The sequence below is a fragment of the Neofelis nebulosa genome, chromosome 5 (assembly GCF_028018385.1).
Source record: "Neofelis nebulosa isolate mNeoNeb1 chromosome 5, mNeoNeb1.pri, whole genome shotgun sequence".
In the NCBI taxonomy this organism is placed as follows: Eukaryota; Metazoa; Chordata; class Mammalia; order Carnivora; family Felidae; genus Neofelis; species Neofelis nebulosa.
In genome coordinates, this window is record NC_080786.1 from 7,112,766 (window position 1) to 7,126,214 (window position 13,449).

At 58.7% G+C, this 13,449-nt stretch overlaps 1 protein-coding gene and 1 long non-coding RNA gene across 4 annotated transcripts; one reads left to right on the forward strand and one right to left on the reverse strand.

Moving 5' to 3' along the window:
• Positions 1-111: 111 nt before the first annotated feature.
• Positions 112-13,184, reverse strand: CSRNP1 (cysteine and serine rich nuclear protein 1). 3 transcript variants are annotated; one of them, XM_058729461.1, is made up of 5 exons: positions 13,026-13,184; positions 6,474-6,724; positions 3,212-3,471; positions 2,372-2,686; positions 112-2,288 (listed from the first exon to the last, which is right to left on the reverse strand). In XM_058729461.1, exons 2-5 carry the CDS (start codon positions 6,682-6,684, stop codon positions 1,308-1,310), a joined length of 1,767 nt encoding a protein of 588 aa, XP_058585444.1. In that variant the 5' UTR covers positions 6,685-6,724; positions 13,026-13,184; the 3' UTR covers positions 112-1,307. The 3 variants fall into 3 exon arrangements, with proteins under 3 accessions (XP_058585444.1, XP_058585442.1, XP_058585443.1); XM_058729459.1 differs by lacking the exon at positions 13,026-13,184 and adding an exon at positions 7,667-7,791; XM_058729460.1 differs by lacking the exon at positions 13,026-13,184 and adding an exon at positions 7,006-7,120.
• LOC131511618 (uncharacterized) lies at positions 5,141-5,621 on the forward strand. Its single transcript, XR_009261621.1, has 2 exons — positions 5,141-5,204; positions 5,452-5,621. It is a non-coding gene; the product is annotated as an uncharacterized LOC131511618 (long non-coding RNA).
• Positions 13,185-13,449: the final 265 nt, after the last annotated feature.

Sequence of the window (13,449 nt, forward strand, 5' to 3'; positions counted from 1 at the left end):
CCAGGGGCGTCCACGCTGCCCTGCAGGGCCCGCCTCCCCCTCCCTCCCCAGCACCTCCTGAGGGTAGACCCCCCCTCCATCTCCAGGTCCCACAAACGCAAACCACCGGTGTTAAAAATAGAGCCTCTTTATTGGTACCTGTAAGCTCAGGTACAAGGTGTTCCCACAAGCACGCGGGCTGGTAAGGCCTCCTAGGCAAGAAGGCAGGCCCACAGCCTGGGCTTCTTGGCACAGACATGGAGAAAGATGAATAAATTATATAGCTCTAACACTCAGGGACAATATAGAAATTAGGATGCAAAACTTAACATCAGCAAACGAACGGCATAAAAGCCACAAGGGGCCGCCCCTCACCCCAGCCAGGTGGCCTCAGGGCATGGGCAGGCGGCCCAGGCTGGCATGCGGTGCCCAGAAAGCCCTGAGATAGTGGTCAGGGGCGTGCTGCGGGCCCCGAGGCTAGCCCCTTGCCCTCGCTGGGGCTTCCTGCTTCCCTTCTACATTGATGGGCCCAGAATGAAGGCTGTGACCTTTGGGGAGGAGGAAGATATGGCAGAGGACAGGAAAAAGAGGAGGCCGTGTGGGGCAGGTTTTGGTCACGGTTGGTCAGCCCCACCCAGCCCCCTCCCTGGACGCTGTCCTCAGCCACCCGGGGCCAGGCAGCTGCCACAGCAGACCACAGGGCCCAAATCCACACCTGGTTTATACCAAAGCCCAGGAAGGGCAGGGATATAGGACTACAAGGCAAAAGGGACTCACGGGGGTCTGTGTCCCACCCCAACCCCAGCATTGCCCGCCAGCCAGAGGGGAGAGGCCTACACCTCCTAGTCTCCAAATAAATTATGGAAATAAATTATAGTCTTTACAGTCCAGAGAATGCAGCCACCCATGGGTCTGGGGCTCAGGATGGCAGGAGAAGCCGTAAGAAGTGGCTGATTGCTGCCCTGTCTTGCTGTCTTTGGGCTAAGGAACATCATACAAGACCGAAAAGGGGTCTGCGAAGCTCCAGGGAAGGCTTACGTCCTCCTGTTCCTGGCACACACACCGTGGAAGTGGAAGGAGAGACTGTGTGGGCTTGGGGGGCGGGGGGGGCAGGGTGGCGGAAAGGGAAGGCCCCCTCCCCGCCCTCTCTTCGGCACAGAAACTTACAAAAATAAATAAATCAATCCAGAGTGTTGCACAAAAATCAGGAGTGCCCGCACGGGCGAGCCAGCCAACGGGAGACCCTTACCTACAGGCCTCAGGGAGCCCCCAAATTACAACAAAGCAGCAACAGGGCTCTTGGGGCCGTGACAAGGTACCCCGGGGCCTTACACGGGCACAGGCTCCACCAGAGACGCCGGGGCGGTGTCCTCAAGCAACTGGCTGTCTATGAAGGGAGCCAGGGCCTCGGCGGCTGAGTCAGGCAAGCCCATGACGGACTCCAGGAAGCAAGAGCCGGCGTCCCCAGGCGGAGAGAAGGCAGGCAAGGGGAAGTAGGGTGCCTCGAGGTTGTCCAGGCTGTCGGACACCTTCCGGGAGGTGTAGTGAGGCCCCAGACTGTAGTCTGGCAGGGCCTGGAGCAGCTCGAAGGAGTCGCAGGAAGACAAGCTGAGGTCCACGGAGTTGCTCTGGCCAGCGTCCAAGCTGGGCGGCACCGAGGTGCCCGGGAGGCTGCCTTCTCCCAACCCTTCAAGGCCACCGTTTAGGAAGAAGCTGGCATCCAGGTTGGCATTTTCATCCAGGATGCCTGACGTGAGGCTGGAGCTGGAATAGCTGTGGGTCCAGCTGGCTGGGCCACCGGGGTCACCAGTCCCAAAGATGTCAGCTGGGTGGAAGCAGCTGAGGTTGTCGAGGGTCCCCACTCCCCCTTCCTCCTCCTCCTCCTCCTCTCCTCCCAGGTCCGAGTCACTGAAACTCAGGACCCGGGCCAGGCTGTCATCATCCATGTCAGGCTGGAAGCCGGGGCCGGGCAGGGCTGGGCGGGTGGGGCCGCTGGGGGCCTCGCTCGAGCCTGAAGCTGTGGACGAGTCCGTCATGTCACTGCTACAGCTGTCGTCTCCCAGCTCGCTGCTCGCGGGGGGCTTGGCCGGCGGGAAAGTGGGAGCCAGCGCCTGCTCACCGGGGCTGGCTGGGCCGCCCTGAGCAGGAGCCTCCAGCTCCCCCAGGCTCTCAGCCCCCTGCTCCAGCTGCAGGCGGGTGAGCGTGTGGATGAAATGGGTCTGCACCCGTGCCTGATTAAATTCCACGCGGCCCTTGGGGTTCGCACAGCCCTCCCGGCAGCAGCCGCAGGGGAACGCGGTGTGGTCCATCTGCAGAGAGAGCAGAGGGTGAGACAGGGTCCCGCCGAGCCCAGACAAGCCCCTGCGCTCAGGCCTCCCTCCCCGGCCCACACCTGGCACTTGATGCCCGCCAGGCTGCAGCTGCAGGTCTCCGGGTCACAGACCCGGTCACAGCGACAGCCACAGTCCTCGCGGGACTGGCGCACGGCCTGCAGCTCCCGCTTCTCCTCGCGATCGATCCTCCGCACTCCAGCAGCCCGCAGCAGAGCCCGCCGGCGCCGGGCCGGATAGGGCTGTAGGAAGGTCATTTCCTCCAACCGGCCACCGGCCACGGCCACAGCCAAGTCCTCCTCCACGGAGGCATCATCGATCGCGTCCACTGTGAGTGGCAGGCCGGCCTCCGTCTCGGGTACGCCAGCCTCCGTGAGCTGTATCCAATGGGAGAGAGGAGGGATGTGAGGGACAGACGAGGGTCTCTGCCCCCACCCACGGCCATCGGTCACCCGACAAGCGCTCTGGGTCGGGCACCATAGATACCACAGTGAGCTGGGAGGCCAAGAACACTGCCTTCGGGGCATTTGCAGAGATTTCCCGTTCCTGTCATTCCCCAGTCCATGGACAAACCCACCCAACCATCAACCAGCCAGACACAATGACCCCCAGGGTCACATCAACTCCAGATTCCCGCCCTCCCTGCAATGCTCCTGGCGCCCCCCGCCCCCAGACAGCTCCCGGCGCTGTGCCCCCAACCCCTGCAGCAAACAGGCCCTCCCACACCCCACTCTGCAGATCATGCAGGCGACAGGCCCTGGCCGAGCAACACTGGCCCCAGGGGCCTCTTTCCCCAAATATATAATGAGCACCCGGGCTCCCACCCCGGAGGCCCCGCCCCCTCGCGGCCAGGACTTGAGAAGCTGGCCCAGGCGCGGGCGCGGGGCAGCGGGTCTCCCTACCTTCCATCGCAGGGCTTCCAGCTTCTCCTCCTTCAAGCGCAGGCGCAGTTTCTCCCGCCGAGCCCGGGCTTGCTCCTGTGCAAACTCGGCCAAGGAGAAGCGGCGGCAGGCGCTGTGGCGGGGGGCCATACCCAGAGTGCAGCCACCGCGGCTGGGCACGCTGGTGAAGCCCTGACACCGAGGAAAGTAGAAGACGGTGATGCCATCGAAGGCAACGCGGCCTGGGCGCTTCCGGGGCGCCCTCTTCAGGATGGACAGCGCTGGAAAGGCAGGGAGGGAAGGGGCAGGGCATTAGTTCTCCGTGAGGGACGGCTTAACCTCCAGGAAGATGGCGAGCTGCCTCTCCTCACACTCCCCCTCCGATCTCCTAGCCCAAAGAAAGCAATGGATCCGAACGGATCTGGAGAAATGGAACCAGCCTGGCTGGGATGAGAGCTGGTACATTTGAACGCCACTCCTAGGTCACCATGGGCTTACTGTTATTTACCAGTCCAAATGAGAGCATTTGGTGACATTAAGCATCTTTCCCATCTTTATTAGCCATTTATAGGTTCCTTATGCAGTTTTCTGTAGTTTCGTATTGATTTGCAGGAGCTCTTTATATATGACATTAGAGATAGTAATCATCTAGCCTATCTGTGCAAATATTTTAGTCTTTTAATATTTATTTATTCATTTATTCATTTACTTATTTTTTAAATAAAATGTTTATTCATTTTGAGAGATGGAGGGAGACAGAGCATGAGCGGGGGAGGGGCAGAGAGAGAGAGGGCGACACAATCCGAAGCAAGCTCCAGGCTCTGAGCTATCAGCACAGAGCTGGACTCCGGGGATCTCGACCTGAGCTGAAGTGGGATGCTTGACCGACTGAGCCACCCTCGCGCCCCTTTAGTCTTTTATTTTTGTCCAAGGCATTTTATAAAATAACTTCTAAGGCTACATAATTAAAAATATATTGATCTTTTCCTTTATAGCTTCTGCATTTTGGAGCACACTTAGAAAGGCTATTATTTGGGATTACCTTTCTAAATTATGGATTGTATACTGGGTAGTAAGCTACGTATTTGGTATCTTCTGTACACATATTGGTATACTGTTCCTTTTTATTAGGCTGAACCATAGGCGGAACCATAAAGCAGTTGAATACTGGCAATTTCATGTATTTCCACGCAATATATGATTTTGTCTGTCTCGATCCAATATACAGAATTCTCGTCCTCTCTGCTAACTGGCGAGTACTTACTGAACAATGCTAACTACCAGTGGTGACAGCGTCCCCATCTCTTTCTTTAGTTGGACTGCTTCTAATATTTCCTCATTAATCAGAATGCCAGCTTTTGGGGTTGAGACACATATTTTTTAATCATGGAAGGTAGCATCCATTTATTGCTACTTTATCAAGGGTCTTATCCAGAAGGAACATGACATTTTTATCAAATGTCCTTCAACATCTACAGTGGCTCCTATATTTTATAGTAAACTATAAAAGTATAAAACCGGATTTTATAGTATTTTATATTTTATGATATTTATAATATTAAGCCATTCTTGTATTTCCAATAAACCTACAGGAGTTTAGTCAACATACTGTTAGATTCTATGTGCTACAAATCATACTCTTTTTCTAGTATAATATAAAGATGTACAACAAGTACATAAACAAAGACACCATATCTGAGGTATTAAAATGTCATGGCATGGGGCGCCTGGGTGGCTCAGTCGGTTAAGCGTCCGACTACAGCTCAGGTCACGATCTCGCGGTCTGTGAGTTCGAGCCCCGCGTCGGGCTCTGGGCTGATGGCTCAGAGCCTGGAGCCTGTTTCCGATTCTGTGTCTCCCTCTTTCTCTGCCCCTCCCCCGTTCATGCTCTGTCTCTCTCTGTCCCAAAAATAAATAAACGTTAAAAAAAAAATTAAAAAAATAAATAAATAAAATGTCATGGCAGGAATGTCATAATTAGGAAAACTATGTCTAGGGCTGCCTGGGTGGCTCAGTGGGTTGAGTGTCTGACTCTTTTTTTTTTTTTTTTAATTTTTTTTTTCAACGTTTTTTATTTATTTTTGGGACAGAGAGAGAGAGAGAGAGCATGAACGGGGGAGGGGCAGAGAGAGAGACACAGAATCGGAAACAGGCTCCAGGCTCCGAGCCATCAGCCCAGAGCCCGACGCGGGGCTCGAACTCACGGACCGCGAGATCGTGACCTGGCTGAAGTCGGACGCTTAACCGGCTGCGCCACCCAGGCGCCCCGAGTGTCTGACTCTTGATTTCAGCTCAGATCATGATCTCATGGTCATGAGATCGAGCTCTGCGTCGGGCTCCTCGCGGAACGCGGAGCCTGCTTCAGGTTCTCTCTTTCCCCCTCTGTCCCTCTCCCCTGCTCTCTCTCTCTCTAAAAAAATAAATAAAATGAGGGGCACCTGGGTGGCTCAGTCGGTTAAGCGTCCGACTTCAGCTCAGGTCATGATCTCACACCCTGTGAGTTCAAGCCCTGAGTCGGGCTCTGTGCTGACAGAGCCCGGAGCCTGTTTCAGATTCTGTGTCTCCCTCTCTCCCTGCCCCTCCCCTGCTCATGCTCTGCCTCTCTCTGTCTCAAAAATAAATAAAAACATGTAAAAATGTTAATAAATAAATAAAATGAAAAAAATATATACAAAACAAAAAGAAATTAAAAAAGAAAGAAAAATATGTCTAAAAAGGCTCCTTAGGGTTGGGGGCAATAATAATGGAAAACAAGGTTGAGGAATACTGCTTTAGGGCTTTGTCAGTTGGAAATCAAAATTCTGCCAGCTTGAAAAATAACTGGGGGAAAGAAACCTTTCCACTATGTTCAGGCAAAGCCAAACAGCATTCTGACAGGAGAGGGACCGGCCTGACAGGCCCCGCAGTGCAGAAGTGTGGGGCGTGGGACTCCGGTGGCTCTCCGTAGGTAGGACAGGGTGTGCAAGCTGGAGAAACGAAACTGGAACAGAAGGGAGGAGCTGCAGCCGGAGGGCCCGAGGGCCACAGTGAGGAGCTCCTCTAAGCAGGGAGTCCCAAGGTCAAAGGTGAATCTAGCCGGGCCCGGTGCCTCTGGACAGAGGGCATTCCTGAGTAACCACTGTATTACGGGAAGTGGACAAGGTGGGGAGCCAAAGCCACGGGGACATGACCTCCAGGGGCCAGAATGGCTCTGTCGGGGGACAAGGTGGGCCTCCCAATTTCATCTTCAGGAAGGATGAAGGGGTGTGGTGGTTCCCGGGAGGGGGGGCGGGGGGAGACTCACGGGTGAAACTCCGGGGGCCACAGAAGTCATGGTCAGGCAGGGGTATCTGATCCCAGGGGCTCTCCTCATCTGAGTCCCAGGCCAGGGAGACGGAAGAGCTCGGGGAGCAGGAGCCAGAACGGCGGCCCGAGGACAAGGAGGAGGAAGAGGAGCAGAGCGAGGAGGAGTCCTCATCCAGCTGGTCAAACTTCCTCTTTAGCGGCCCAGTCATGGTGGCACTGGGGGTACTCTGGGCTTTGGGCACGGATGGCCTGGAACGGAAAGGAGAGCGCTCTCAGAGGCAGGCCTGAGGGCAGGCGGTGGGGCGCCCGGCCACGATCCCCGCTCCCCTTGCCCTCCGAGGTGTCCCGGGCCGCCCCCTCGACTCTGTGTGCAGGGGGCCCGGGGGCCCGGCTCCAGGAGGCTTCCTTCCACCAGCGCAGGCGCTGAGGGCCAAGGCTTCCTCCTGGCGCTTGCAGACTCCCACCACCGCTGCCCAAACGCCTTCCCAGGACACCACCAGGCACCTTCCCCGCTACCTCCCACGACCCACCTACACACATGCATACACCAGACCGACAGATGGACCGGCAGACCTCAGCCCGGCCTCGCTCATTCCCCGACAGGAATCCTGGGGGCTGACTCACTGGCTGGCTGATTCACACGGCTCTCATCTGTGTGCCTTTGTGTGTGTGAGGCCGTCTGCCACAGCCCGCACAGCCCTGTATGGTGGCTTTGCTTCCTCCTCCTCCTCCTCCTCCTCCTCCTCCTCCTCCTCCTCCTCCTCCACCAGCTGCCCCTGCACACCCACCGACACACCACCCTGCACACACACACAGACTCCCTCTCCCTCTCCCTCTCCGGGGCCAGGTTGACCAGGGCACTCCGGGAAACAGGCTGGCTTTGACACTGGCCCCGATTCCCAGACACAGGACTTTCCAGAGCCCCTCCTCTCCTGTGACAGAGCCGCTCAGACTTTCCCTCAGAAACCCCCGCCCCACCGAAGTCCCCTGTCTCCAGGCCTGGCCGTGCTTCGTGTTTCTCTAACAACTCCTGTTTTGCTTTTAAAAACCCATCTACATGGTGTCTCTCCTCCAATATCTAACCCCGTTTGTTTGGCTTAACTTCCTATGGAGATTGTTTGTTTCCCCTTGAAACAAACAAACAAACCAACCCACCAACCAACCACACACACAACTCTTAGTGAAACTGACCGGTCAAGATGTTCCACTCTCTCCTGTTTGTAGCTTGGTGACATGGGCCACGTCAGGACACAGAGCTTACTGTGTCTTCCCCTTTGGAGGGTCTCAACCACAGAGCCTCCCGCAGCCTGGCTGGCCTTGGGGCTCCTTCCCCTAAATGCCTCGGCCACCCTTGGCAGTCCGCAAAGGACTCAGTCCTGAGGGCTGGGCTACCTTGTACCTTGTCTGTGTCCTACAGTGCTCAGGCCTGGGCCCCAGGAGGTCACCAGGAGGAAGGGGAAACGATGCAGAGGCCCCAGTGCTGGGGAGCCCCTCCCCCACTGCCATCACAGGAAATGAGAACAGGAAAAACCAACCAGAAGGCTGCCGATCTCCCCTACTCAGGTGTCCTTTCGAAAGGCCCCTGTCCCCTTTTGCCGAGCCTACCACAAAGTGTCTGGATCCCAGACCTAGGGGGTCCGCGGTCGGCGGACTTGCCGGATAAAATTCGTCCCCGGGACAGCCTCTCCCCGCAGGCATGAGACAAGCAAGAGAAACCCCCCTCCTTGCTAACCTTTCGTTCACACTGGGCCAGGGGAAGAGAACGCACAGGTGCTTCCGGGGGCTTCTCAGCGGGGAGTTTCTCAGGCTGGGCGCCCCCCACCCCACCCCCTGCAAAACCACAAACAAAAACAACGCAGCTCCCAGCTGACCTGCAGTCTCTCCCAGGAGATGGGGAAACTCATGACCCGGAGCCAGGCACACACATACATACACGTGCAGCCCCCAGACACACACAGAAACACACACAGACAGAGCATACCCACACAGCCTGCCCCTACCGGCCCCGCTGGGAGACCCCATCCTTTCCCAAACCCCAGATGCTGTCCACAGGGTGCCGAATGCCTAATCACATGCCCAAGCCCCAGGCCCACCCCCGCCAAAACCAAATGCCCGCTTTTTATCTGTGCCTGGCTGTCCCTTAGAAACATAGAATTCCATAGGCCCCAAATCGAACCCCTTGTCTCTGTTCCCCACCCCCCATGCCATCTGTTCCTCTTCCTGTGTTCCCTATCTTAGTAACGGCACTGCCACCCACCCAGTTACTCAAGCCAGAAACCTGCAGCCGTCCTCACTCCACTCCTTCCTCCCGCTCCCTCCGGCCACATCCAGGCGCCCAGTCCTCCAAGTGCACACTAGCTCACTTCGCGCACGCAAGGCTAGGCACAGACACAGCACTGTGGGGGCCATCAGCACAGTGTTAAGAACCTTGGCTCCAGAACCAGACTGCCTGCATTTGAACCCTGGCTTGGCTATTACTTGATCGCGTGACCCCAGTCAAGGTCTTAGGCTCTCCGTTTCTCCGGTTCTTGGCCTTCAAACCTCCTAGGGTTGGGAGGTTTACGTGAATCCATGCATGCCAAGTTCTTAGACCGGCAGTAAGCGCTTAGTGAATATGTCATTCCGAACTGTGAGAAAAACGAGCTCCTCGATACACACATGTGAATCTCAATGATGTCATGTGGAATGAAAGGAGCCAGACACAAGAATACACGGGAATGAAGTTCAAGGAAAGGCAAACCCAATCAGTGATGGTACAAGTCAGAATGGGGGGGGGGGGGGGCGAGGGATAGCAGAAATCTCACCGGGGGGAGGGGGGTGGCATCCTCTCAAAACATTCTGTGCTGACCTAGCTGGGGGTCCCATGAATGTCTAAAACTAAAAATTCACCTAACTGTACACGTGGGATTCATAGGCTTTATGCATTTTATGTATGTCTCCTTCACCTTTAAAAGTTTATTACCCTTATGCCTCTGTCCCCACTGCTACTGCCCAATGTCCCCTGCCTCTGCTCCTGTCACCCCCCTGCAGCCAGAGTGGTCTTCCTAAACCACATGGCTCCCTGCCACCCCCATGCTGAGGAAAGCTGGCCCTTAGGATCAAGCCTAGAATTCCATGAGAGGCTGAGGCAGGCTTGGCTCCTGCTTCCCCACCCTCCCCTCACTATATTCCAGCTGAACTTGCAGTTTCCCTAATTGCCATGACCTGCCCGCCTCCTGGCCTTTGCACAAGCTGGAACCCAGCCTCGCTCTCCTTTAATAGTCATTTCCAAGAGGGCCTCCCTGAAACCTCCACCCCTCACTCCTGACTATATGCCTCTCTGGGCTCCCACGGGCCCTGGGATTCCCCTATTCGGGCCCTTCTCTCACGGTCTCACCACGGTCTCACTGCCCCTCCCTCACACCAGGCTGACGGCCTCTCTGCCTGGCCATTACTGTGCCCATGCCTAGAACAGCCTGGCATAGAGAAGGCACCTCTAGCAGAGGTGGACCTCTGAGGGGTGACTGCTCAGAGTGATCTCCTGGTCCTGTCACAGTCAGTCGGGGTGGGGAGGGGGGCGGGGGGTGCCATGCCCACTCCCCAGCCTGCACCAGAGGGTTTGAGCCACAGAAGGGAGTGGTTCTGGGAGTTAAAAAGCATTGGCTGCAGACAGGTGCCAAACAGGCATCTCAGGAGGCTCCCTGTTCCCCAGAAGTAAACAAATAGATATCAAGGAAGCAGGTTTAAGCCTGACACCCTGGTTCTGCCTCAGGCTTGTCTACAGAATGGGAACTCAAGGTGAGGGGGTTAGAGGCTCCAAGGCTGCAGACGGGGAAACAGGGACACAGATAAGCTCCCGCCACACTGTCCATTCTAGGGGTGACCCTCCCCCCCCAGGATCTGCACACCTGCAAAGTCCCTGACGCTCCCCTGGGGCGGAGGGAGAGGGGACAGCCCTTGGATCTCAGTGCCTCCCTGTCCCACCTGGGAATCCAGAGGCAGGAGATGAGACAAGAAGACAGCCAGAGACAAGGACAGGCCAAGTCAGAGAAAGGAATGAAAGATAGTGAAAGAGTCCAAGAAAAGTGTCAGACAGTGAGTCAGAGGAGGGGGGAGGGGCCCTCAGCAGCTACCCAGGAATCAAGATCCCAACCATGGCACTGTTCCCAGGGTGAACACAGCCCCCATCCTAGGGTCCCGGGGGAAGGAGAAGCGATTCCCAGGAGCTGGCTCAGACAGAAACACCACACCCCCAGGAGCCCCAGAGGCAGGCTCTGAATCAAAGACAGCCAGGCTTCTTCCGGGATCTGCCTGGGCCCTGAGAATCAGGCCACCCTCCTGTCACCACACACAGGAGTTGACAGCTCAGGACGAAGGGGTGACACTTCCCCACTCTACTACCCACAACTATCTGCACATTCAGGCCACACTATGTGAACCCAGGGAAGGCCGCCTCAGCCTGGGCACCAGGCAAACAAAGGCTCGTTGGGGGTCAGGGGGATATCTCAGGGCCTCTGGGAAGTCTCATCAACTTCTCTGTGCCACTCGTTAGTCCCAGTGCCCCAACTCCCGACCACAGCTGGTATTGGGGAGAGGGCACCTTGGGCTGGCCCTATCCTCCTCTGGGAATCTGAAGAATTATGTCCTTTAACCTCAGAGCCCCAGGCCTTGGTCAGGCCAGTACCCCCAACACCTGGGGGCACACGACCCCAGACTCTCAGGAGCTACTTCCTGGGACAAGGGGAGGGCACCCCTGAGTCCCTCTGGCCCTCACTGGGATTGGCTAGGAAAACAACCTGGGCAGCACAAAGAGGGCAGAAGGGAAGCCTTAGCACACCCCTCCCCCCCATCCCTCTGAAAGTGATCCGGGCGGGGGGGAGGGCACGGTTCCTCAGCCTTGGCCTCCAGAACCTGGCACTGGGTAGGTGCCAAATGTTTGCTGGCTACAGAAGGCAACTGCTCCTGCAGAAGGGAAATTGTACCTGACACCTGAGCAGGGCCTCCTTCGTTCTCATTCATTCGTTCATTCATTCATTCAACAAACATTTATTGAGCTCCTATAAGATGCCAGGCACAGTGTCAGGCACTCGGGCACACAGGGACAGCAAGACCTACACACTGGCTGCACTCTCCCAGCTTTTGAATTCAGTGGCAAGGACTGTGTAGTTACAGAACGGTGGTGAGCGCTGGGAACGCAGGTCTGAGGCGATGTGGGGCAGGAGGGGCAAAGCTGAGGGTAAAAACAGTCTCTGGGAGGAAAGGAAGTAGAAAGAGCTCCAGAGGGGGCCACAGCCCAGGGGGGGGAGGGGCATCCTGCGACAGGTTTCTGGAGCCGCGGCTGCCGGGACAGGCTTTAGCCCCAGGGCACTGGAAGCCTCAGCAGGGTTTAAGGAGGGAGTTGACAATATACCAGATTTGCATTTTAAAAAGATGGCTCAGTCGCCGACTGGAGGGGGTGTGACCTGCTGGGCCGGTGCCAGGGCTAGGTGAGAGATGACAGGACAGGGAGGGCACAGGAGAAAGGGGAATAGACTCGGTAACCTCTGGATGTGGAGGTGGAAGAGGGCAGTGATGTCAAGGATGGGGGGCCAGCGGCGGAGGCCCCATCCAGAGGGCTGTGAGCCATCGGCGTGGAGGTGTGGGGTGGGCCGTGGGCCGCGGAGCTGGGGAGGGTCCCTCCGGTGTCAGGAGTGGGGGCTACGACTGTGATTGTGCCAGGGAGCAGGAGTGCCTAAGTGTGTGCCGGCTGCTGTGGCGAGGGCATCCAAAGGTGCGTGCCTGCGGAGGGGCCCCCGGGGCGGGGAAACTGAGGACCTGGGGGAAGTACGTGCAGGGGAGCCGAGAAGTGCGTGGGAGAGAGCCTACGTGTGCCCGCGGGTGTCCGGCGGGGCCGCGCCCGTGACTCACAGCGGTGGCCTCCGCGTGTGACGGTGACTGACAAACAGGTGAGCGCACGACACAATCCCTCCTCCCTCCCTCCCTCCCTCCGCCCTCCCACCCTCCGGGGTCCGTGACTCACGGAGCCTCACTCCTTCTGGCTCTTCCCTCCACTCCCTCCCTGACCCCTGCTGGCCGGGGGCGCCGGGCACGGCACGCGCCGCAGCCCTGGCGCCCGCCCCCGGGGGGAGCCCGAGGAGGAAGGCGACAAATGTCACCTGCTCCGGCCACGCGAGGAACTTCTGAAAAGTTCTCAGGCAACTGGGTCAAAAGGAAACTCTCCCGTGGACGCGCGCACCCCGTCACCCAGCCGCCCGCGCCAACCTGGGCTCGGCCGTCACCCGCACTGAGCTCGGGGCGCCGCGACTTCTCGGGGTACCCTCGGTGGCGCGGGGGAGGGGAGCGGAAAACCTGCCACTCTCGCCTCCCCGCCTCCTCGCCCCGGACGCCGGCCGGGCGCGCAGTCAGGGGCCGGGCCGGGCCGTCCCCCCGCCCCGGTGCCCGCTCGGGGAGGCGGGGGGACAAGTGGCAGGGACCGGAGGGGCGCAGCCCACCCCCACCCCCACCCGCCCCGCGCGGGACGCCCCCTCCCCGACGTCCCGGACAGCCGGGCCCGCAGCTGCTCGGTGCTCACCTGCGATCCGGACGCTCGCCAAGGGCACCGATGCGACCCGCGTCCCGGCCGGGGACGCCCCCGGTGCCGCGACCCCGTGCGCGCTCCGCCGAGCCGCAGTCGGCCCGGCCGCCCCTCTCTCTGAGCGTCCGGCGGCGGCGGCGGCGGCGGGAGACTGGCTGCGCCCGGCCCCGCCCGCCGCTCCGCCCTCCTCGTCAGTGGAAAACTCCGGGGCTCGCAGCGCTGACGCACGCCCGGCCTCCCGCCAGGCCGCCCGGCAGCCCCGCCCCGGAGGCGCCGCCTCCCCCCCCGCCCGGAGCCCGGCGCGGCGGCCGCGGGGCCTCCCTGCGGACTCTGACCCCGCGCGGCCGCCGCGACCGCCCCGCGCCCTCGGCCCTCCGCCGCCCTCGCCCGTCCCCCTCCCGCGGTTTCCCGAGGTCGCCGA